The sequence below is a fragment of the Pan paniscus genome, chromosome 8 (assembly GCF_029289425.2).
Source record: "Pan paniscus chromosome 8, NHGRI_mPanPan1-v2.0_pri, whole genome shotgun sequence".
Taxonomy (NCBI): domain Eukaryota; kingdom Metazoa; phylum Chordata; class Mammalia; order Primates; family Hominidae; genus Pan; species Pan paniscus.
The window spans coordinates 135851194-135877154 of record NC_073257.2 but is presented as its reverse complement, the minus strand read 5'-3'; the positions used below and the strand labels follow the sequence as shown (position 1 = coordinate 135877154).

Genomic DNA, 25961 nt, shown 5'->3' with positions numbered 1-25961 from the left:
AGCCCAAGTTCCATTAGTCTAACGGGATCCTGGGCCATTAGCCCTGTTCTGTGACCTTGCACTTCTGTAAGCAGGAGATTTTGGGGGTTGCTGGCTGCAAGTTGGATTGGTCCAAGTTGTTCTTTTCCTTCTATAAATTGGCTTGGAGAGGGGAAATACCACTTTTATTTTTAGTTTTAGGTTCACATTCAGGCTTTACTTCTATAATTGATCCAAAGTAGAGGGTTTGAAAATGTTGGAATTTTAAGCAAAGTCAAATCACTTTTAAATTTCCAGAGAAGGATTCAAGTGGCAAGTCCATTTTTTTTTTTTTTTTTTTTCTGGAGGAGAACAGAGGAATAATGGAAACAAGTGGACGGGATGGTTCATATGGCCAAAGAAGCCAGCCAAGAATTCATGTTCCAGTTTCCTCTCTGTAAGAGATCATGACAATTTAAAACTAGCTTGATGCATTCCTATGCTTAATTGGGCCAGTTAATTAAAAAGAAGCCACCAATTGCAAGCAGAATTTTTCTTTATTTAATCCCATTCGTAAGTGGTAAAGACTATTCTTTTCAAACGCACCTCACATTAGCCTCCTGCCTCTTCATTTGTGAGACAGTTGATAGTGTTTGTCTCTTAATTCAGAGGCAGTTATAGCCCCCATTAAATGTGAAAAATGCATGGAAGGTGCTGGCACCTCCAACCTAGTTGCATTCCTCTTTTATTCAAGGGACATTTGGAGTGGGGTCATGTACCATCTGTTAAGGATTTTACAGTGTCTATGTTTGGGGTTTGATTCTGTGTGTAGTCTTAATGCAATGCCCAGAAACAACCCACCACAGGAATGGTTCATTTTCCCATTCTGTGATGATGAGTCCAAAGGGAAGGAGAACTCAGCTCGGTGAAGAATTCAAACTCGATTTTGACCCAAACCCCTGGAGTCTTGGAACCTGGCTAGTTCTTTTCTTCATCTGCTTATATAAACGGATTTTTTAAACAACCCGTTGGACTGGTCAAATGATTCAGTTATGACGATAAACTAGGAAAGGAAGCAGGCTTTTAATGAAATGGATTCTGTTATAGGCAGTCACTCATGGGGACACAGAGGAATAGCAGGGCTGAACATTTGGGCAGGAATCCTGGTTTCATCAGTTTCACTCTGTCTGCAGAGTGTGTGAGGGGGCCTGAGGGTGGTGCACAGCTTTCACCCGCTGAGTGTCTGGGAGGTGTACCGGGGTCATGGTGGCAGGAACACAGGCATTGGAACCCCAGCCCTGTCACTTACTGCTCTGTAAACTAGGACAAGAAACTTAACCTCTCTGTGCCTTATTTTCTCATCGGTAAAATGGGGGAAGATAGTCCTACCTCCAGGGTAGTGAGAGTTAAATGACTTAATATTTGTAGTAACGTGTTTAAACAGTGCTTGACAAATGGAAAATATGTAACCATTATTATGATTAGGTATCAGTTATTACTAATAATAACAATAAACTGATCACTCATTTACTCACTCCCCAGAGTTGCAAACCACATAACCAAGTTTTGGTCAACAGTGGACCCCATATATGATGGTGGCCCCATAAAGTTATAATCCCGTGTTTTCATTGTGCCTTTTCTATGCTTCAATACATAAATTCTAACTCTTATGTTACAACTGCTCACAGGATTCCTGCGGTACAGGCTGACAGCATAGGAGCAGTAGGCTGTACCTCGCCACCTAGGTGTGTAGGGGGCTGTGCCATCTGGGTTTCTGTGAACACTCTATGACATTCACATAATGACATCACCTACTGACGCATTTCTCAGAACATATATATCCCTGCTGTTAAGTGACGCTTGGCTGTATTTATTGAACACCCTTGATGTGCTAGATGCAAGCTGTACATAGGAGAGGAAAATCCATCCCGTTTGCTCTCATGGAGCCTCTGTCTAGTTGAGGGAGTGGGGCCAGGCTTCATGTAAATGACTGAGCTGGGGCAGCCCCTCAGAGCTATCTCTGGGTGAGGCTTCTCCCATCCACCCATCATTGGACAGGACCACCTGTGGAGGCTTAACCTTGGTTGCCGCTGGTGGTCTCTTCAGCTGAGGCTCGTTCCCAGGAGGGACTGGGCTGTGAGTTATTAGCAGGATGGCTCCCCAGTTTTGCAAAGCTCTGTAAATAGGAAGGACCCGGTATTTGTGGATGCCTAAGCCTGGATGCACCTCATTCACCTACTTCCACATCAGAGAGAGCAGGATGCCCGCCCTAGGGCAAAAGCCAGCACACACAGAAGGGAGCTGAGCCGGATTCATGCCTTCGAACCGCAGCAGAACTTTGACTTGAGAATCTCTCTTGCTATTCAGGCAGCACCGGAAGCCCTTCTCCAAACAGCTCAACTTCCCCCAGCCCCTAGAAGCACTGATTGAAAGCCCTGGATGTGTTCTCAATCAGAAGAGAGCCTGGCACTGGGAATGTCATGCGATGTTTTCTCTAGAACAGATTTGCACAAGGATTAAAACGCAGGCTGTTCCTAGCACTGAGGGATTCATTATTGATTTAAACCATCTCAAAGGGAAATTAGGAGAACGCCTCTGTGGAGAAGAGATGGAATGAGGAGAAAGCCGTGGGGGTGTAGAGGTTGCAGCAATAGCCACGGATCGATTTCTCTTTCTCACCTCTCCCTCCAGCTCTCACTCTTTCCTTTTCTCTAAGATTTTGGAAGATTAAGAATTACAAGGGTCCTTGTGAGGACTACTGTAGTGCGGTGTCTTTATTGAAGCTGCCTATTGATTCCTGGTGGGTTCAGGCATTTTGCTTCCCAGAAGCTGCCTGTTGACACACCTTGATATGGGCCCTGGAAGCGGCACGAGGTCACTTTAATAGGACTGAGCTGTTGAGCCACCTGAGGTCAAGGGGGTTGGCCTCGATCACAGAGCGGGGAGGGAGAGCTGGCAGCACCCAGGCCAGAAGGACAGCTCGGGTCTTTGTGAAGGGGTTCTCTGAAGACTGTTCAGGAGGGACTGCCTGGTGAGGCGCCACATCTTGTTATTGGTGGGAGAAAAACCACCAAGCTGAAAACTCCGAAGTGTTGAACACTGTTTATGTTTTGGGGAAATGTTTGTGAAGTCCTTGGCAGTCCTGTGTATTCCCACACGATTGTTTGGAAAGGACGGTTCCGAGCAGGAGGAACACTATAGGGAAAAAGAGCTCCGTTGTGTCTGTATCTGCAGAGATCCTAAGGTGAGATGTGTGCCCGCTGGGCTGGGATCAGGGAGGGCACTTAGAAACGACCCTGGGGCAGCCACAGTTCAGGGACCTGTCTCACCCGGAGTTCTGGGCTGCTTAGTGAGGTTGATGCTGTTGAAGGAGGGGGTGGCAGCACATGTCACATACTGGCCCCGCCCCAGTGTGCAGTGGCCATTGCCCTGCAGTGAGGGGCCCACACCCTGCGCCTGGCTTTATAACCAGGGGTAGCCCGCCAATCCTCAGTGCACCCCAGTTTTCTTGCTTGTAGAAACATCTGCCATGAGAGTCACTGGTGAATCACGAGAAGGTGCTTTGTAAACCACGCCAGGCTCGGAGATGTCAGGGATGCTTGGTGTCGCCTCTGAGAAGTGCTGCCTCCCAGTCTGTGAACAGTTACCGGGGCCCTGTGATTGGATGCTCTGGAAGGAACAAAGAGGGGCTGGGAACCCCACTCGTGCACAAGGAACCTAGGGCCTGGTAGGAAATAGAATGGCCCCAACAAACAGGGCACCTGTCATTCATTTGGGCGTTTTTAGGACCAAACATGGATGTTTGTAACTGGCAGAAAATGAGCCTCACCAGTGTCACCCCTGTGTTCAGTCTAAGGTGACCTTGGACATTCCCTCCAGATCAGCTGGCCTGGCCAGTCCTGTCTCATCCAGCCTCCTGATGAGACAGTCACAGTTTGTGATTCAGTGGAACAAAAGGGCTCCATCTCAGCTACATTAAATGGCCTTTTTTTCCTGGTAGGAAAAAAATATATAATCATTATTGATGGCACCATATCACAGGCTGGGAATTATTGATCAGTGATTTAAATTCAGATGCCAGCAAATGGAGAATAACAAGGCCAGGTGCCCTGGCTCCCTCTCATTACAACCCTCACGTGGCCACAGCACTGCAAGATGTTGTTGAGGGTGAATTGGAGGACATGAGTGTGTCCCCATCTCGGGTCCTCCTGCCTGAGGAAATGTGGCCGTTCCAGTAACTGTCATTGAGGAGCCAGCTGGGGGGTTGGGGGGTGTTTGAGGAGCACGGGGAGGTGGGGCCAGCGTCACCGGGGTGAGCCAGCCCAGGGATGGTCACCTGCTCCCAGCCGCCTGCAACTTCAGCACCAGCTTGGGATCTTTTCTCAAAGGTGGCCCTCTGAGAAGTCCCATGCGTGGAGCAGTAACTGGAGGACATGTCAGAGCTCAAGGCCACCAAGCGCCTGCCCTTGTCTGAGCTGAAGCTGAGATTGAAGCTTGTGCGTTTGGGTGCCTTTTGAGCTGGGTGATCTCAGTGACTTCTGACATGAGTCCCTGTGGGAACTGCTGTGTTAGAACCAGCAGTCGCTCATCAGGGTGATGAAAACATCTTGGGACTGGGGAGTGGTGGTGTTCACACAGCTGTGTGGTGTATACTAAAAACTGGCGAATTGTTCACATTAAATGGGTGGATGCTACGGTACGTGGATCATTTCTCAATATAAAAACGATATGAACAAAAATACAAAAGGAGGAGGAACCCACTGTGGAGAGAGGTTTTCCCAAACTAGTGGCCTTGGAGCCAGGTCCTGCAGAGTTCTCCACATAGAGGCCAGGCCGATGAACAACCACATCATCACTTAGGAACTGGAACCGTCAAACTCTAATGAGCTATTGCGATCACCAAGGAATATTAGCTTTTCCAAGAGATACAAGATCCTGCAGTGTGTTCCAGCTTCATGATAGATGCCTGAATTCCCTTTTGCTGTTGCTGTCACTTTTCTAGATGCCCGATGTGATGTTCCGTAAACACATTTGCTGTTCCCGACCGTGGCATTGGAGTTCCTCACGTTTATCCTAAGTGTTTATTTGCCACTCTATTACATTTGTAATTGTTTATCAGTCTCCTGTGACTTATTAAGTAGTTCTGGAGTAGAATTGACTTTCTCTTCCAAATCACTGTGCACCTAAAATAATAAAAACACCTAAACAAACAAAACCCGAAACTATCAGTGCAGACGGCCAGCACCCACTCTAGTCAGCTGTGGATTCGTCTCCTTGCCTAAGCTCGGAGGGCAGGGGCCACATCCAGCTGGGTGAGCGGCTTTGGGGTCAGGCAGGCCTGGGTTGGTTTGGGTCCCAGCCCTGCCCTGGAGCTTCCTGGGCTGCGTGACCATGGGCAAACTCCTTAACCTCTCTAGTGTCAGCCTTCTCCCCCAATAAAATGGGGTGGCCCACATCTCATTATGGGGTTGTGAAGATAGACGCAGAGCATGCATGCAGCACCCTGTACAGGGCATGGTGGTGGTGGCCCTCCCTACCCCCCAGCATCCACATCAGGAGTGGAAACTGAGAACATTGCAGGTACTAAACCCGGAAAGCAATCACACAGAGCCCTGTCGGGAGGAGCCGCAGCAGCTCCCGCTTTAATAGTGATCAACTCACCAACCTCTGCTCGCTGGCTCAGAACAGCACCCTGTAGGTGTCCCTGAATGAATTCAGCAGTGGTCTTGGGTAATCATCCAGATTTTACATAGTAGGGCCTTGCCCACTGCTGGCCTCTCCTTTGTCCCTTGGGGAGAGACATGGTCACTTTCAGAGGCACTGGATTGATGGAGCCCTATGCCCCCTAACATACATTTCCCATCCCACCGCTCCTCCAGGGGTCCCAGGACCCCTGCACTGCACAGGAAAGGGGCTGAGCAGTACCCCATGAGCACAGGCCCAGTGTGAGGGGCCGCGCCGACAGCCTTCTAAAATAACCGCAGCACAGAAGGCCTGGAATGCATTTGGACTTATATTTGGAATTGTCGTTGGAAACAGTCCTGGCCAAATGTAATACCCATCTGTTCGGGATGGTTTGAGAGTAAGAAAATGAGGTGGCTCAGCTGGAGGGGGCTGGGCAGCCCTGAAACTCAGGGCTGGGAGGGTATCAGGTCCCCTGGCCCCCACGCTATCCTGGAGCCCTCCTTCCCTCCAGCCTAGGCTGCTCCTGCCTTCTAGGACGATCCCCTCGTGTTAGCCTGCCCTGACTGGAGGTATTTCCCCTTGCCTGCAACCAGGCTTTCTTCCCAAACCTTCTGCCCGCTGGTCAGTCCTTCAGGAGTTCGGGACTGGGCTCCTTCCTGCTGAGTTTTTGCATCTCCAGGGAGAGCAGCCAGGTTTGGTGCCCAGCACTGAAAGCAAGCGTCCGCTGAGGCCGTGAGCTGCCTGTCGCCTGGCTCCACCCTCCCACATTCCTCATGCCGTGCCTCTGTTAATGCATCCTGGGGTTGCATCCGTGCCCCTGCAGTTCTGTGATGATTCATCGTGAGCTGTGTGTTTTCCATTCCATTGGTCTCCTTCCCCCACTTCCTCATGGGATAGTGGATTTTGAAGACTAAAAGGTAGACATTTCAGTTTGTTTCTGTACGTTTCATCTTGTTCCACAGTGTGCCTGTCCGGCCTTTTGACGTCCAGTGGATACTTGTTCTTGATATGTTTGCTGTTCTCAGCATTTTCTGAGTGGCTTTAACCTATCCGAGTGGCTTTCCCCCACCCAAGATTATTAACTCACTCTTTTCCCCTGGAGAGTAGTCAAGGGGGAAATGATAGCTTTGTTACTTGAAGACAATCTTAGGAAGCATTCGCTTAATTCTTGGGGAGAACCCACACAGTGCTCCCCCGTCTCAGTGCTCCCCTGAAGGGAAGTGCTCCTGTCCGCATTTGCCTTCCTTCATGCTTCCTTCTGGGAAATGTGGCCACATGACCCCAGTCCTCCCCTACCCTCAGGGCCACTGTTCCAGGGTCTCAGGGTGGCAGAGAGGTGTTGGCAAAAATAACTCCTTGGAGTAATTGGTCTTCCTTAGAATTGGGGTTTAAAATCTGTCTGGTTTCCTAGGGCAGTCATAATAAATCACCACAAACTTGGCTTCTTAAAACAACAGAAATGTAGTCTCTTACGATTCTGGAGGCCAGAAGTACTAAATCAAGATGTCTGCAGGGTTGGTTCCCTCTGGTGGCCCTAAGGGATAAAAGCTGTCCCCTGCTCCCAGCTCTTGGTGGCCTCCAGCAGTCCTTGGCGTTCCTTGGCTCATAGACACCGCGCTCCAGGCTCTGTCTCCGTCTTTCTGTGGTGCTGTCTGTCCTCTCCTCTTTTTATAAGGACACCTGCCATTGGATTTGGGACCACCGTAAATCGAGGAGGATCTCGTCTTAAGATCCTGCACTTAATGACATCTGCAAAGACCCTATTTCCAAGAAAGGTCACATTCACAGGGGCTGGGCTTCAGACTTGGACATAATTCTTTGGTGTCCACTATCCATCCAACTACGGAATCCAGATGGTGGCCATGGCTTGTGGTGAATCTAGTCCCTGTTCAGATGTCTGTGACACAGCAGGATGCCAGGGACCCAGCGTAGTTTCTCGCAGTGGGGTTCGAGGGGCTCCCAAAGCCCACTGCCAATTCTCTGAGCAGATCCAAAGTACCCAGAGGTGACTGAGAGGCCAAAGGAGTCTCTTTTCATCCAGCCGAGGAAGGAGCGTGGCCTGGCTCTCAAAGGCTGTACATGTGACTCACAGGAAGTGAGGTAGTGAGTTCACTTTAACCCACCTCAAACAGATGAAAATCAGCCGTTTCACCTGCTAGGGGTGGGCTTGCCTGGTTTGAACAGTAGGTATGTCCCAGTTTTTCCTAGGGATTACTTCTTGATCTCTGAAGAATTGTATGGAATCAGCAGATTCCTCATGAAGTGACTTTGTATTTAAAATCAAGACAAGCTTAGGTGCTTTTGTTTATTTATGAGCCAAATATCTGCAAGAAATGTTATTACCACAAAGAAAATTCTCAGTATGGAAACCTTCAGCCAGTGTTTGGGTTTGTGTGAGGTAATTTATGTGATGGAATTCCAGTTCCACCAAACAATTTGGGTAGTTCTGTGGGCATCTTTGGTAAAAACTGGGCTTCGAATTCTTATTTAACGTGGGATTTTATGACAGTTTCAGAAGCATCTGTTACTTTTCATTGACGTAGTTTCTTGGGCTGAGCCATAATATTGACAGGACTCATAGGAAATATGTGAGCCAGGAAGGGTACCCCTCAGACCAGTTGCCACCTGGCACCCCTCAGTGCACACAGCCAAACCTTGCTTGAAGGTTCACACGTGTCTGATTTTGGCATATATTGACCAGCCATTTAGGTCATAGTAACCATGAGCGACCCTATGGCGACAGATGCCGTGTTTCAGTTTTGATGTGTCTTCTAATTCTGAAGAAGGAAAATAGCACAGGTGATGTTGGGGACACCAGTAATAAGCTGATGTGGTGTTGTCTTGGGGAATATTCTCAGGCGAGTGTGGATCTGGGGAAATCTACTCAGTGGCCACCGAGCCCCTTTGCTGACTGTCCCTTTGGACAGTTTGGCTGGCCAGGCTGTGGTAGATGGAACACTCCTGTTCTGGTGGGTGTTTTGATTCTAGGAACTCTGTGGGTAGATCTCCAACCGCTCAAGGCTTCCAATAGGTGTCCTCTGTGGACACTGGCCGTGGATGAATTCTAGAGGGCTGTGTCAGAGGCACCCGATGTGCCAAGGCGGGCTACGGAGGTGGATAGCTTCTGGGCCTGTCCCTAAGAAATGCTGCTCCTCATATCATGACCTCAGTTAGAGGAGAGGGCAGTGGAGAAGGCGCATTTGCAACAGACCCTGCTATAAGGGAGCACAGTTTTTGCAGGATAGTGTGTGGCTGAAGGTCTGGGAGCGTTTGGAAGTATGGATGGCGGCTGGGCATGGTGGCTCACGCCTGTAATCCCAGCACTTTGGGAGGCTGAGGTGGGTGGATCACCTGAGGTCTGGAGTTCGAGACCAGCCTGGCCAACACAGTGAAACCCTGTCCCTACTAAAAATACAAAAAATCAGCTGGGTGTGATGGCGGGCGCCTATAATTCCAGCTACTCAGGAGGCTGAAGCAGGAGAATTGCTTGAACCCGGGAGGCGGAGGTTGCAGTGAGCCGAGATTGCGCCATTCCACTCCAACCTGGGCAACAAAAGCGAAACTCCGCTTCAAAAAAAAAAAAAACGAAGACGGAAATATGGATGTCAGATACCTGGATGCGTGGGTGCAGAATGAGAGTCACAGAATTGCCTTCCCTGGAAAGAGGGGAAGCCAGGTTGGAGAAATTGAAGGAATAGAAAGTATAGAGCTTTGAGGAGAGAGAAGTGTGACCCTGTAGAGCCACGTAGGCCACGTTTTTCATAAGCCCAGTTTCACCCTTGGCCCAGAGATGCAGGTGTGTGTGCAAGAAGAGAGTGGGACATATGGCAGGAAGGTTGAAAACAGACAAAAAGGGCTGCAAGGAGAGATAGAGGAGAAAAAAGAGTAGGAAACTCACACCCTGAATGTTCTGTTGAAGATAAAAACACCTCTTTTTTTTTTTTTTTTGAGAGAGGTTCTCACTCCCATTGCCCAGGCTGGAGTGCAATGGCATGATCACGGCTCACTGCAGCCTCAACTTCCTGGGCTTAGGTCATTCTCCCACCTCAGTCTCCAGAATAGCTGGACTACAGGCACGCACCACCACGCCTGGCTAATTTTTTGTATTTTTAGTAGAGACAAGGTTTCACTATGTTGCCTGGGCTGGACTTGAACCCCTAGGTTCAAGTGATCCTCCCACCTCGGCCTCCTAAAGTGCTGGGATTACAGGCATGAGCCACTGTGCCTGGCCCTGACATTTATTAAAATGGCAATGCAGGCCTTCTTCAGGACCATTGTGGTAGGTATAGGGACTGCCATGACAGTTTTTCAGTAGAGGAGAGAGACTCCGAATACAACTAGGAAAAGTAGGGATTTTAAAGCCGAGGCAGGTGGATCAGTTGAGGTCAGGAGTTCAGGACCAGCCTGGCCAACATGGTGAAACCCCATCTCTATGAAAAATACAAAGAAATTAGCCAGGTTTGGTGGGCAGGCGCCTGTAGTCCCAACTACTCGGGAGGCTGAAGCAGGAGAATCGCTTGAACCCAGGAGGCGGATGTTGCAGTGAGCTGAGATCACGCCACTGTACTCCAGCCTGGGGGACAGAGTGAAACACTGTCTCAAAAAAAAAAAAAAAAAGAAATGCCAAGGAGCAGGGCGAGGGGGTTGGTGGCTAGAAAATTACTAAGGGGAAACATCAAGGGGGAAGGGGTGGGGATTCTGGCTAAACCAACCCGATGGGATTCTTGCTGGAGACAGGCCAGGTGGCCAGGCATCTCCTGGGGGTGGTGGACTAGGAACCTGATCAGATAAGAAGGGTGGTCAGTTAACCAAGGGTGGGGGATTCTGGCTAAACCAGCATAGCAGTGTCAACAAACAATATTTTGACAAATTTAGTTTAGAGATCTCACTGGTGTTTATTAGCATGGTCCATGAACAGGGCAGCATCCCATTCCTGTAATACGAAGGTGCTCCTGTGGGCCCAGCCAGGTTCTGGCTTTATAGGCAGAAACGGGCTGAAGAAGCAAAAACAGGCAACGGAGAGTGGATTGTTCATTTCAGAGTGACTTTCCTTCTAGGGTTAAAGCAAAGGGGACGTCTGACTGGTTGCTGTGTATCCCCTGGTTTTTTGGAAACTGGCCCATTCCGAGTTCAGTTCAATTACGTGGCACCTAGCACAGATGACTCTGTTCTGGCCTGTGGGGGCCTATTGCAGAAGCTCAGTCCAGAACAGTAGCCTCTCATACATTTTATTTAACAGCAGGATTCTTGCTAAAATAGGGTGGTGCAGAGATGGACCTGGAGGTAAAAAAGTTGAGGTCTAGTTGGGAGGAGGATACAGAGGAGCCTGAAGTGGGTCAAGGAAGACGATCAGTTCCCATGTGGCAGCATTCTGCCATACGTGTGCGTGGTGTCTAGGAACAGATCTGTGTCCATGGGTAAACGTGTAAGTCTGCAGGTATTCCTGTGCATATGTGGGGGTGCTTTTACATCGTGTTAAAAACAAGGTCCCTACCAACCTAGAAAGATACATCTCATCATTTTTTTTTTCAATGTCAGGAATGCGTATGCAAAGGAGTGGGAATTTCATGCGGAATTGTAATATTGTGAGAGCAACAGATGCTCTTATTTTTGTTCCCTTCAGTAGAGGAGAGAGGAATGAGAAGGTGCATAAAATTTTCATGGCTTCTCTTTGCTAGTGTACCATTTTTGTAATCTGGTATTATTTGAAGCTCCCTGTTACTGTGAAAACAGAGGCTGCCTGAGATGATAGAACAAGCAACACCATAAAAGCGGCCGGTGGTTTGTGTGGGGCCAGTATAGACATGTCTGGGTCTGGAAGAGCTTAGGTGGCCACGAGAAGGGCAGGAGCTCGGAGGGATGAGGGAGGTGGCTCATCTGCAAGGGAAAGAAGAAGGGTGGTTGTGCTTCAATCAGGAAAACTAGATAATGTAATTGTACACTGATTTTCATTGTCGCCCAAATGGTGTGATTGCACGTTCATGGGTGGTAAAAATATGCATTTATTTTATTCACAGGTTGTACTCAGACTATCTCTACTTTGCAAGTTCGAATAAATCCGCGGACGACTTCCATGAGAAAGTGACAGAAGCACTGCAGCTGTTTGAAAATTGCATGCTTGATTATTCACTGCGCGCCTGCGTCTACAACAACACCCTCAACAACGCCATGCCTGTGCGTACCCCCCGAGCTGGCCCCTGGCAGAAGGAGCTGGTTTGTTGTTATTATGCAAGCGGCATTGTGGGTTTGCGTTTCAGCATAGGAACAGAGAGAAGCGTTTTAATGTGCAAATGCTGTTCCCCATTATTCATGGATGTAAAAGCTGAAAACTGATGGGCTCTTGGTCTAGCTCCCTGCCTTCTTCCCTGCTGGTCACCTGCCACCTCCCCCTCCTCCCTCAGCAGGAGGATGAGGGTGCGTTTAGGAAGATTACCATTTAGCAAGACACCCGGCAATTAGAATCGGCAGACACGAGGACACCCAACTCTCAAATTGCCTTAAGAGCATTCTCTTGAGCGGTGGATTGTTTTGTTGGTTTAAAAAATTACCCATCAATGATTTTCAATGCTTCTTTGACAGAGTCTCAATTGAAAAACATTTTCTGTTGATTCCTCAATCGTATCTCTTGTTCTTCCTTCAGAACTATGTCTGTAAATTTCTAGCCTTTTTGAATGCAAAAAAGCTGTTATTGGTGAATTCAGCACCTTTTAGCCCCGGGATAGTTTTCCATGCTGGGCTCCCTGGGCTGGCTGTGTACTTCAACAGCAGGGCTTATGCAGCGAGCATTGCTGCTGCGTGTTCCAGAGTGGCTTTACAAGCCTTGCTCTGCTCAGCGTCTCGCGTAGCAAGGCACCAACAGGCCTGCTGTGGAGTCTTGGAAGCCCCCAGGTGGTGGGACTTCAGGCCAAGAGGCTCTGCCCCCTCTTTCTTACTACAGAGGCCGTGGGATCTGGGAGGCAGCATGCAGGGGCAGCAGGTGGGATTCCAGGCTGCCCTGTTGGACTTTGTAGTTTGGCAAGGAAGATGCCACAGGGACACAGGTAACCCCAGAGCCTGCTCTGGTGCCAGGTAGGAGGAGTACACTTTGGAACCAGCCATTGGTGTGGGTCAGGTTTCCAGCTTGGCCATTTGCTGGCTCTGTGACTCTAGGCAGTTGTCTCAGCCTTTCTGAGACTCAGTTGCTTTGTCATACAATGGGGTAATAATGCTGCTGTACCAGGCTGTTGTGATGGGTCTGTCTTGCATTCCTGCGTTCATTCTTGCCACTATGTCCCCTGCATGACGCTGGGTCCTGGGGCCACAGCAATGCCAGGACAGGTGTGGTCCTTGCCTTCCTGTGCAGCTGGCGGGGAGAGAAGATGGAGGCTGGGCAGGGAGCTCTGGCCACCAGAGAACCACCTGAGAACAGGGCTTCAGGCAGGTTCTTAGGAGAGGGAATGTCTGTGCTGAGGCCTGAAGAGTTGGCCAGGGAACTGAGAGCAGCGCGTGCCGAGGCACAGCGGTCAGCACCACCTACCATACAGAACGCAGCCAGCCGCCCGGTGTGGGAGATGGGGGGCACTGAGGCAGGGGGCTTGGGTGCATGGCACGTGGGGCCGCACCACCTGGTCTAGCCTCAGAAGAAGTCTAGACATCACCCTGAGAGAGATGGGACCCCTCAGAGGGTTTTAAGCAGAAGATAGTGTAGGAGTGGAAAAGGAGTATCTCACTACTATGTTCATGGCTGAGGCACCTATAATAAAAGACGCGAGAAAGCACACATACTTGTTTAACGTAAGTTTCATGTAACCCGGGAGGGAGCCTTCATAAGGAAACGGAGACCCTTCATAAGGAAACGGAGACCCGGAGAAACGGGAAACCTGTGCGTGTTTGTGCTTGGGTTTGATGAAGAGAGCAGTCGGGGAGAGGGCCATGATTGTCAAAGGGGGAATGACTCAATGGCTCTGTGGCCACCGTCACAGGGGACACAGGGTCTCGGAGAAACTCTATTTGTGTGTGGCTTGACCAGCACAGCTTGTCGACCCGGCTTCGTGACCCAGAACCGCTCTCAGCTGTGACTCTTGGCCCTGGACCCCTATGGAGTGAGTCTGAGAGAGCAGGCAGGGCAGCCCACCCCATCCTCAAGGCAGCTCCCTGAGGGCGGTCTCAGGGCTGGGGCTGGCAGGAGGAAAGGGGCGCTGGCATGATGCCTCAAGGTGGGGTTGTGGTTTCTTCCAGCACTGATCATGATGCTGAGCAGAGAGGGGTGCCCAGTGTGCTGACAGACACGAATCAAGTTGCAGCTGTGACTCAGGCCAGGCCCATTTCGTGCCACATCTACACTTTCCTGGTGCAGGTGGCTCTTCCATCCTGCAGGCCTCGCATGGAGGACCTTCAGTCCTGGCATAAACAGTAATAGCAGCAGCTCAGAGCCAGGGCTATTGTGGGTCAAATGCCGAGGTTGGCACACAAATCGGGGAACGTGCTCGCGGACTGGGTTTCCCCATCATCCTACCATGCCTGATTCAATCCACCCACGAGTCCTTTTCCCTCTTTTTCCCAGTGTTTCTAGAGAGCTCCACTGTTCTACCCTCTGCTATTGCCCTGATTCAGCCACTGGCCCTTTCATTGCAACCTCCACCTGCACAGCTTCCCTCTCTCTGGGAGACAGCCCCTCCCCAGACCCCTTCTCACCTTAATCCATTGCACCAGGCATCTTTCTAAGATGCTGAACTGCCATCACTATTGATGGGGTTCAAGGCACACTGCCCCCAAATATAACAGCTTGGCATTTGAGAAAACAGCAGAAGCAGAAAGGCCATTCTTGCCTCCTTGTCCCCTCCTCTGAAGCTGGCCATAAAACGCTCAGAGCAGAGGTGCCCTCCCTGTACATCCTAATCTCTGAAGATCCGGGGGCACAGAGGCGAATCTGAACAGACAGGCCTGGCTGTGTCTCCCCCAGTGCATGACCATGAGATAATTTCCCTTTACAGGGATTCGTGGCTCCGAGCTCACTTCTTTGGCTGGCACTCATGCTCTCACTTAATCAGCCAATATTTATAAATGCAAAGCAAAGAGAGGAAATTCCCCAGCATTATTAAATGATATAATTGGAATCCTAAACAACTGTAATTACAAACAAAATGTGTGACATCGTCAGGAGACTGTCTCCAGGTGAATTTAAAGCATGGCTGGGGGATTTGCCTACTTTAGTGTGGGAAGCAAGGGTGCACCTTTGTCCCCCGAGGGTCAGGGGGTGCAGGACCCCTCCAGGAATGAATCTTGAGGGAAAAGTCCAAGGAAAATCCAAGAGGAACCAAATAGGAGTGTTGTCCCATCTTTGATAGGGGCCTCCTTTCAGGGAAGGAAGAGCTTGGTGCACGGCCTTCAAGGCTTGTCTGAGGCCAGCACCCTGACTGAGGGAGGGATGAGGAGGAGGAAGGCATTGGTGGTTCCCGGCCCCAGCCGGCCAGGTGACCCAGTTTGCCTGGCTCCCTTCTCTGCCCAAGTGCCTCCTGGTAGACAAGAGCCACCAGGTGGAGCCTGCCGAGGAGGCTGTGTGTGCTGGTCAGAGTACAGATGGGAAGTGATGGATTCAGCCAGTGTAGACTCAGCACCAACCTGGCACTACACCTTAACACAGGCCCTCCCATGCCTGGGGCTTCCTACTGGGAAAACTGAGGCTCAGGGAGGCAGCCTTCCTCTGGAGTCACAGCCAGTACACAGAGGATCTAGGACCCAAATCTAGGCCTTTTAACCCAGCTTCCCCTAGATGTGTGTTTGGCCTCAACATTTCCCCAACAATCTGATCTTCAGTGGTTGCTACTCTGCACCCATGGCATGGCAGGCCCTGGTCCAAGGGAGAAGGTGCAGGACGGTGCTGTGACCAGTCGTGTGCTTGGAATGAGGCCTGTGTCTCCACCTTGGCGTTTCTACCACATTGTGCCTTTTGAAACTTTCTCCTCTTGGTGATCCTGCGTGACTCTCAAAACAAACCCGATAGGTGGGTGGGAAGACAGGAGTCAGTCATTGTCACTGTCAGCAGATGAGGACAGTGAGGGGCAAGGTATCCGGCTAATGTGGTCGTAGAAGGTGCCAGAGCCCTCCCCTGCAGGCCCTGGGACCACTGAGTTCTCTCTGCAGGAGACTGCCTGAAAAGGACTGGGAAAAGTGGGGCAGGTGTGGGCTTTGCACTGGGGACTCCTAGGAGGAAGCGGCTTAAGCTGGGCTGGGTTTAGATGGGCAGGGAGAGGCAGGGCAGGGGGTACTCCTGACCCAAGGCACAGTTTATTTTAATAGCTTTAAATAGTGTTTCTTGCTGCAGAAGAGCTAATATCTAATATGCACGTGCGGTCTGCTTGCTACCGGGCACTTTGTACCATGCAGAGTGTGCCGACTCCCATCCAGTGCCCTGGGGGCAAGCCCTTGGATAGTTTCTCCCACACAGAAGGGAGGGTGTGCCCCTGCCCTCCTGCTGCGGGTCAGCACTCCGACCGTGAACTGGAGAGCACAGCTGAAACTGAGCCATAAGTTCATGGGCGCCATCGTGATCCTCCCTGTGTTGTGTATGCTTGAATCTTCGTGATAAAAGGTTTCTAAAACTCCCTCTGTGGGATCTAACCTTTGTGCATTACTGCCAGCCCCTGTCCCAAGCCCTTTCAATGCATCGTCTCATTAGAGATCCCCTGAAATCCATCCCTGTTTTACAGATGGGAAGACTGAGGCTCACAGAGGTTAGTTCTCCCATCCATAGCTGGTATCAGGCAGGCTCAAGGTTCAATCCTGGATCTGCTGGCGTTTGACACTCAGGGAGTTTTTGCCTTCCCTAGCTGGCTCCTAAAAGCAAAGGGTTTTGCTGGCAGGAGGCCTGGGCTTTTATGTTCAATTTTGCGTTTTGCTGAGGATGACAAGTCAGTAGCTTAGCAGGTGCCTCTGCTCAGAAGAGATCCCCAGGGGCAGGCTCAGTGGACAGGAGGGGTGCAGCAGTAACAGATTGTCCCTTAATCTTCAGTCCCTGGAGAACTCACACACCAGAGAAAGAGCCAGGCAATCAGAAACCCTCCTTATATAGGTGAATTTTCATTTCTGGGAGGAGAAGCCGGTTTCCCTCCAGATGTGAATCCCAGCCCGGCCACAGCCCTGGGAGGGCAGCTTTGTAAGGCACCCCGGGCCCCGGCACACCCTGCTGGAGTCATTCACCGCCTTCCTGTGGCACCTGGATACAGGGGCAGCACAGACCCCTCTGCCTCTGGCCAGCCCCCGCCACTGTTCTGCAGCACACCCTACCCTGGGGGTTGCTCAGAGGGGCCGGTGAGCCTGCCTCAGAGCAGGGTCCCGAGAAGCCTGATGCCTGGATGAGCAGCAGCCACAGCCCCTGGGAACTTGTCAGAAATGCAAACGCTCTGCCAGTCCCAGACCTCCTGAATCAGAAACTCTGGGGACGGGGCCATGGTGTGTTTCTCAGGCCCTCCAGGTGGGTGTTTGTGGGGTCCGGTTGGAGAGCCACCAGGGCTCTTGTCACCACTCCCTCCTTCGTGCCCTCTGGGGTGGGGGAGACTTGCTCCAGGGCTTGCTTTACTCTGACTGTCTTCTCTCTCCACCCACTCCTTTTCTCCATTGTGTGCATCACAAGGTGATCGCGGAAGTCTGTTTCTTTACCAGTTGAGCTCTGTCTCCATGAGATTGCAGCCTCCCTGAGGCCAGGGCCACTTCTGTTAGCAGCAAATCACCATTGCCTAGCAGGGTGCCTGGCACATGGTGGCACGAGCTCAGCTTATTTGCCAAATGAATGAATGGGGACTAGTGGGGAGGCTGGCTGGGGACTCCCAACTGAAATCCCTAGTAGGGGACGGAGAGGCTCGGCCAGGTACCTGTCTGGGGAGAAGGGGGGACTGGGACTGTGCTCAGCTCAGCCTTGGCTCTCGATGGGGATTGCTCTTCCCTGGGGCCCTGCATGGGGGACAAGCTCCACAAGCACAGGTGACCTGGCTTCAGGTCCTGGCTCCAAGGGTATTGGCCACTGACCCTGAGTAGCCCCCTGCCCTGCCCTGCACCTCCGTGTTTCTGTCGGTGAATCAGCTGGCACGGTTAACTTCAAAGGCTTCTTGCAGCTCTGATGTTTTCTAATTTTAAGCACATTGGGCACTTGCCCTAAATACCCTTTTTATTTTTGTTCTATTTTGATTCTCTGTCCTATACCGGGAAAAGGTGAGGGGAAAAAAAATCTGCTGGGGGCTGTCTTTGTCCTGTCTTCATGGTGCATATGGTTGCAGTAGTGATACTGCCTGCACCAGAAACTGTCACTTCAGGTGACCACACTCCCCCTGCCTGGCAAGGGGGCTGGGGGTTGGGGTGGGAATTGAGGGGCCTTTGGGGCAGATAGATCAGAGGGAAGGCACAAAGCGGGAGGGGAGCTAGCCCCGGGAGAAGCGGCCGAGCGCCAGGAGGCCTTCCCCGCCTGCAGCCCCTGCGGTTTCCTCTTTTCCTCCGCTTCCTGGCTCAGCCCTGCCTGCTGAGGAGGACTGTGCTGCGGTGCAGGCCTGTGTCCACCTGAGACAGCACAGGGGGCTCTCATGAGGATGGACACAAACAAGGTTTCAGAGAACTATCTGTCAGGTGCAGGTGCCCAGCCAGGTGCTCGGACATACCACAGCTGCTCTAAAACACCCCAGCCTGCCACAAACACCTGGCTGCTTTCCTTCTGGAAAGTTCTCCTGTTGAAAGGCACGTTCTCTGGAAAAGAAAAACCGCATCAGACTGGTCTCCTCTACGAGGCACAGCCTACAAGCCTGCCAGGGAGACAACTGAAAAGCCCTGGGAGGCGGGTGACTTAACAGCGAGTTGGTCTCGTCATGATTCGTCTGCGTTGGAGGCGACAACGCATGTTTATTTCTGAGACCGGCACGTTCTCGTTTTCTCTTTCGTTTCGGCCCAGCTTGAGGTCTTTTTTCTGAGCTGGCATGTGAGGTAGCAACAAAGTGTGGGTTGGAAACAGCTAATGAATTTTGAAGGCAACTTATCCACTCTAATTGCTTTTCTTCCTCTCCATCCTCCTCCGTGGTTAGAAAAATAATGAAATGGGAAAAGAATAGTTAGCATCTATACATATTTTGCCCAATCTTTCATTGTCTTATTGTTAACACTGTATTCAGCAGTTGCACCTGAGAACCATGTTGAGGGCCAGAGTGCAGGCTTTGCAAGGAGGGAATGGTGGAGAAGCCACAGTCCCTGCCCTCAAGGTCAAGGTCCAGGTCAAGTTGGGCAGGAAAGGAAATGTGACATGAGAGTGTCTGCCTAAAAAATGGGAACTCCAGGGAGGAGCCTGGGGAGCCAGGAAGTGCTGCATGTATGAGAGGATGAGCTGGAAGTTTAAGCCAGGCCCAGGACTTTCTACACATAGAAAGCCATGGAGGCTTTAAGCAGGGCTGGCTGTGGCCAGATCACTGCTTTGGAAAGCCCATGCTGGTGGCAGGGTGCATATGAGAGTGCAGAGACCAGGGGAAGGAGGACCAGCCAGGAGGCTGTATCAGCTTCAGGCAGGTGTAGATGGGGCATAAACAAAGGGAGTGGTGTGAACTGGGGAGAGGTGGGAGATGAGAAGTTCTGGGCAGACACAGATAGGCAGAGCAGGGTCCCTGGGCACTTGGAGAAGGGGCAAGGGGAGAAGCCCTGGAGAAGGGGGCCTCACAGCAAAAGGGGATGAGGCTGTTTTTTTCTGGAAGCTTTGCTAAGAGTTTAGGGTGAACTGTGGAGTTAGAGGAAACTGTTCCTAAGACTGCTCTCACTTCTGACACCAGTTGCAAGTTCAGGAGAGATATTCTCCAACCCACCTTCAGGTTTAGTAATTTTCCAGAAGGATTCTCAGAACACACTGGAGGCTATTACACTATTGGTTATGATTTATTACAGGGAAAGGATGAAGATTAAAATCAGCCAAGGGAGAGGAAGTGCAGGGGGCAGACTCCAGGAGGGGCCCAAATGCGGAGCTCTGAGTCCTCCTCTCCCTGTGGAGTCATGGACGGTGTTAGTGCCACTGGCCATGGTATGTGGCAATCCTCGTGGAGTATTGCCAGGCCAAGCCTTGGGGGTCCAGGCCTTTTACTAGGGCTCCGTCACATGCAGATGCTGTGGCTGACCTTTAGTCTCCAGTCCTACCAGAGTCAGAACTGATACCATGTGGCCCAAGGCCCCATCATCAATCTCAGTGTTAGCCTGCCTATGACCAAAGCCCTCAGGCCAACCAAGACACTTCTGTCAGGCAGGACATCCAGAGGCCCAGACATCACCCCCACGAGCCGAGGGAAAGGCCCGAGTTCTCTCTGAGTAGAGTTAAATCTTCACCACACGGCTTGCAGTAAGGCACGAGAGAAGGAACAGAAGGGTGAAGACCCGGGAAATGGGTACTGGAAAGTAGAAAGGACTTAAATAGGAACATCCTCCTGTGTACTTGGTTCAGTAATGATTAGATGCTGAATTACACACACCCTCACAGTCAAGGATGTTCCTCTGGCATCAGGCATTTGGCTCTTCACTCATCTAGGTTGTCTTTGGGGTGTCTGTGGTTGATTTTTCACATCCCGTTGTGTGCTGGGCATAGAGGTCACACTGGGAACAGAGAAACAGCCAGGATATTGTGCAAGGAACATGTACACCATTGGTGGCCACAACCTTGACCTCTTCCCTGCACTTCAGTCCTTACCTGTGAAATGGAGGCATGAAGCTACCCACAGGGTGTTGTGAGGATTAAATGCAACCCCTAATATAGGAATTCTTTGCACATGTAGCACAAAACCCCCCATAAAGAAGCAAGAACACCTTGTGTTAAAATCCAGCTTCTGAAAGTAACTTTGCTAGGATAACTCTTTTGTGGTACAGTGAAATGCCATACCACTTTGGAAAGGTGCCCTATGGTGTTGGGGCAACTGCTCCTGAAATAATGCCCTTCTTCTGTGGTCCTAGGTGAGGCTCCAGGTCGGGCTCTATGCTGTGTACCTTCTGGACTGGCTCAGCGTTTTTGACAAGCAACAGTTTCTCATTCTTCGCCTGGAAGATCATGCATCCAACGTCAAGTACACCATGCACAAGGTCTTCCAGTTTCTGAACCTAGGTATGAGTGTGGTGCTTAGATTGACGGGGCAAAGCATGAGCTCCGTGGACTTGTTCTGGGAGTCCTCTGGGGCAAATGCAGACCTGGTCAGCTGGGTGGGAATGGGCTGAGCTGGGAGGCCTGGGGATGTCCTTCAGGAGGCCTGTTAAGTACCATTTATTGAGCACTAGCTGTACATAGGTCATTGTGCACAGTATGGTGAGGGATTCTCTGGAGAGAAGGAGATGGTTTCCCTTCTGGGAGCTTATGGTCTAGTGAAGGGAGAGGAGGAAGCCATAGCTCACCTAACTGAATGACAGGTAGGATGCCGTGGGGAAGGTCAGCACTGTCACGTAAGGTACGTGCTGATGGTTTGGGATCCCAGCTACTGCAGGGATGAGGAAGCCTTCATGGAAGGAAAGGGCCTGAGAGCTGAGCTCTGTAGGACCAACAGGATGTCACCGGGGGGCTGGAGCAGAGGACATGGGGCTTGGAGGAGGGAACAGACAGATCATTGCATCATCTCTGGTATTCTTGGAAATTCCAGGAGTCAGAGCCTTGTGGCTGAGTTTTGGCTGCTGATCATGGATGCTGGGCCCCTGGGGCATGAGCTCCTGCCCTCAGCCTGTGGATACCAGCACCCCCAGGGGCCTGAGAGTCACTTTGTGGTGACAGGCCACACTGCTGACTATGGTGATGGCTGGCAGAGGCATGTGCTGGCGGAGCGAGTGCTGCCCATGTGGATGGGGCACCGAGGGATGGCTTGAAAGGCTGAGCAGGCTCGAACAAGCCGCCCTCCTTCCCAGAACGCCTCCTGCAGCCCTGACTAATGGTCTTGCCCGGGAACTTGGTTAATTGAGTATTTCTGGAAATATATCTGCCTGCCACTGGGACTTGGGCCTCTTTGATCATTTGATTTTGTTTCTCCTTTTTTTGGAGTTTGATGAGTTCTTTCCCTTCCAAGGCTTAGAATCATCTTTCTTTGATTTGACCACATGTTGACTCTGTCCCATTAATGAGCTTGTCTTTTGTCCCCAAGATGGATAGTAAGGCCAATTCTGTATTTCATATGGCCCTAGGATGCTGGGACATGCTTTTTCTGTCTATGGGCTAAGGACTTTGGCCAGATCCCAAGAGCCCCCGGTAAAGAGGCTTGAGCAGTGATGGGTTACACCAAGAAGCTGTGGCCCAGAGGGCGGGGCGTTGGGGTCGCAGCCCCTGCTGTTCTGTTTCAGGGCCTCTCCTCACTCCAGAGGGCGGGGCGTGTGGGTGACTGACAGCCCCTGCCGGCCTTTTCCAGGGCCTCTCCTCACTCCAGAGGGCGGGGCGTGGCGGTGACTGACAACCTCTGCCAGCCTGTTCCAGGGCCTCGCCTCACTCCAGAGGGCGGGGCGTGGGGGTGACTGACAGCCCTTGCTGGCAGGCCTCTTCTCGCTCATCTCCTTGCTGCAGATGGAGGTTCAGCCAGTGGGAGCTCTGGGCACAGGTGGCCTCCTCCCAGCCCTCCTCCCTATGGCCACTTCACAGCAAGACGCACAGGGTGAAACTGTGCAGGCCCAGGGACCTTGGCATGAGCAGCCTGAAGTAGAAACGATGATGGCGGAATTCCAGAGGGCTGCTGAGCAGGAAAACCGAAACCCATGGGCTGTGCTCGGCAGGCCGCACGTTCCTCCAAGGATGGGCTGACACCCGTGGAGAGCAGCCCACCAAGGGCAATTGGAAGGGAATCCTTGAGGTCAGCCTTAGACGCTGTATCATCATTAAATGCCAGCTGGGCTCCCCCGAGGGTGGGCATCCTGCACCCGCCGCAGAATTTCTTTGCAATTTCCTGATGGTGTTTCCACCTTCCTCCCTCAGTGCTTCCAAAATGGATCCAGCCAAAGAATTTTAATCCCTAAATACATTCTCTTAAAGGAAACTCCTGTCTGAATACGAAGCATAGCTGGGATTTTTGCAAAGTCCCTTTTACTTCCTGCCATGCCTCCTGCCTTACGGGACTCGTCTTCTTTTATTCTAGGGCCCTTAAGTGAGAAGCAGGAGGCTTTGATGACCAAGAGCCCCGCATCCAATGCACGGCGTCCCGAGGACCGCAACCTGGGGCCCATGTGGCCCATCACACAGAAGATTCTGCGGGATTTCTACAGGCCCTTCAACGCTAGGCTGGCGCAGGTCCTCGCGGATGAGGCGTTTGCGTGGAAGACGACGTGAGAGCTGAATTGTTGCTGCACGTGCTGGGCCCGCCAATGCCGTCATCATCAGGATTTTACAAATCTCTTTGCGGGGAACTGTTTCACTCATGGTGTGGAAAACCCCAGGACTCTGCCACTCTAGGCACACGTGAATTATAACCATTTTGGAATTTCCTTTGTGATGTTCGAGAGCTCAGCAATGGACCCCTCACAGAGCTCCTCTATCCGAGGCCATTGGAGACCCCAGTTTCTCAAGAATTCAGCTCTGCTCTGAGCGTCCTGGAGCTTGGGGATGCAGCCAGCTGGCCTGCACTGGGTGTGGAGAGAACACCTAGGGAAGGCAGCCCGGCCCTGCCCGCCTCCGCCTTCTGGAGATCCTCTGGGTTCTGAGTCAGCAAGCCAGAGGTCATGCCACAGGCCTGGCTGGAACTTACACTTCACGTTCCCTTTTTTTCCCCCTAGAGATGGGGTCTCGCCGTGTTGCACAGACTGTCTGTATTCAATGGCTATCTTCACAGGTGTGATCATACCACATTCACTTCTGAAACACTCTTGTTGCGATCGCTAACCTCACTGGGACAGAGAACCGCAGTCTTTCGAGAATGGAGGCTCTTCATTTTTTTTTTCTCCTTTACTCCAAACTCAGCCCTCCAGTTTCTTCAGATGTAAACCCTGTTAACGTCACTGTTTCCAAAAGGAAAAAAATAAGTCAGTTTTTGGCAGCACCTTCATCTTTCTGACCTCCTCCTATTCTGTCCTTGTGGACTTATGTTTAACATAGAAAATGAATGCATTTAAAACAAAACCACTTTCTGCATTTAACCAGTCCTGGCTCTCTCTCTGCTGCCTCTTTATATGTTTTCTCAAGAACTTCAGTTTATAATTGGAAGGGAAATTTTTGCTGTTAATGCCAGAATGAGCAACCTCAAGGAATTGAATACTTCATGGAAAATCTAGGTAATTCAAGCCCTCATCAGGTTTACAAGATCATCAGAGAAACAGAGGATTTTAATTTTTAGTTCTGGCCGGCTACAGGCTCCATTTCTCTGCCTTCCCATTGGAAATAGTTTATTTCCACATTCTCCACTGCGTGTGGTCAAAGTTCCTCACCCAGCAAGGGACTATAGATACTCGTGTCCCAATTCCAAAACACAATGCACAAGCTGAACTTGGGCTGAACGTGGCGTGTTGAGATTTGGAATGAGGTTTCTAAGAGCCGTGTTCTTCATGGAATTTTCCAGGCTACTTGGCAGCTTGGTTTACCGATGGATGGGCTAGAGATCTTGTCGTTTTCTTGGAAGTCACAGGGAAGATTGAAGAGAACGCTTGAGCATCCTTGGCAACAGCCCAGGTGGGACCTGGATGAAGCTTTGCACTCAAGTATTGTCAAGGGAAGCTTCCTGTGAACCAAAGTTCTCAGGCCAAGGTCTCGCCCACCAAAGCCAGAAAGTGCAAGCACCCATCTACCCAGCTCTAACTTGTATGTGTGAGACAGACCAGGCTTCGGGGGTAGGAGGATCTGCAGTTGCTCAGCCGTCCCCTCCTGGTGGTGGTGTCTTTCTGCCATCAGAGAAGGGACACACAGCCCGTTTGAAGGTGTGCAGAGGGCTCTGAGCGCCAGGATGGCCGGGGCTGTTTTTGCTACTGAAGGATCGTGTGTCCTGAACTCCCACTTGCAGGGACAGTCCCCACCTTCTCTATAGCCGGCACTGGGAGCAGCCGCCAGCAGGGAAATCTGGCCTGAGCACAAGGATGCTTTAGGGAGAGATCACTTCAGTGTGTGTGTATATTTATTTGCAGTACAGTGTGCGTGTGTGTGTGTGTGTGTACGCGCACGTGTGGGTGAGTGCGTCTTCTGAGTGGGTTCTGTTCAGTTGCTAATGGGGCTCCTCCGCTCTGGACACAACCCTTTTATAGATTAATTTCTCTGCCAATTAACTTGTCATTTTCAGTACATAGTTTACTATTCCACACCAACCATAATTACAACAAGGGATTTTTCTTATGCACCCCTATGCATGTGAATAACATGTGGTGTAATTCTGCTTCTTACAGAAGTATTACTGAAGGTATTATTTCCAATATTATTTGGTTTATTATGCGGATCTTTTTTATATATGCAGTCCCATCCCTTCTGTGCCACTCAATGCCATCCAGACGTGGTTTTTCCCTCCAGGGGCCTTTCTCCAGAGGGCACTTCGGCTGCCTCTGCTTCCTCTCGTTCGAGGCCCGGCTCTTGCTGACAGAATAGGTTCCGTTCTGGGCGGTGGTTCTCAAGCCTGCCATTCAAAACCAAAGCAAATTGGAGCATTTCTCACAACATGGTATTGAAGTTCCTTTTTGTTCTCAAAAGCCGTGACCGTGTTAAATTGTACTCCCTTAGTCCTGTAAGGTATGTTAAGTGAATCGCAGTTACGCTGTACTTTTATTAATATTTAACATAATTAAAGATGGACCCATAAGAGTGACGCCTGTGGAGTGCGTGCTCTTCCTCTGCAGCCAAGCTCTTCCTGGTGCATGAGTGAATCGCAGTGGTTTAGTGTGGGACCTGCTCGAGTTGTGCAGGCTCTGTGTAAAGAGGAGTTACAGCTGTGCTGGCTGCTGAGAGACGAGGTGTGATTGTGCGAGCAACAGGCAGAAGAAAACTCAAGACCAGAGAGAAAAGGATTCAGATGTTAGCAGGGACTCCCTGTGCGAGTCCTGTTGGGGTGTGAGTCAGGGTGGGAGGTCTGGCCCAGCCACAGTCAGGCCTAGCGTTGTCTTCAGACCTTCAAATTTGAAGGTTAAGTGACCACAGGCCTCATTCCGGTGGCCTGCCTGGCCCCTGGCAGCTGTGAGTTTGAGACCCCTGGTGTCTCTGGCACATGTCCTTATTGCTGAAGGCAAGCCCGCAGAAGGAGGTGGTGTGCACTCAGGTGGGGCAGCCAGGACAAAAGACCACAAACAACGGAAACTGATTTTCTCAGTCTGGAGGCCAGAGACCTGAGATCAAGGTGCCGCAGGGCTGGTTTCTCCGGGGATCTCTGTCCTTGGCTTGCTGATGGCTGATTCTCTCTGTGTGTTCA

At 51.0% G+C, this 25961-nt stretch overlaps 1 protein-coding gene across 6 annotated transcripts in view; it reads left to right on the top strand.

The window, feature by feature from the left end:
- Nucleotides 1-25364, top strand: part of CHST15 (carbohydrate sulfotransferase 15) — an 89815-nt gene extending 64451 nt beyond the window's left edge. For 4 of the 6 annotated variants that reach the window (XM_003816300.7, XM_008969365.5, XM_003816301.5 and 1 more), the window contains exons 6-8: nt 11661-11817; nt 20581-20728; nt 22725-25364. In XM_003816300.7, coding sequence (XP_003816348.1) covers nt 11661-11817; nt 20581-20728; nt 22725-22915 — 496 coding nt within the window. In that variant the 3' untranslated portion in view covers nt 22916-25364. The other 2 variants (XM_063607556.1, XM_055093439.2) reach the window with 1 other exon arrangement.
- The last annotated feature ends 597 nt before the right edge of the window (nt 25365-25961 follow it).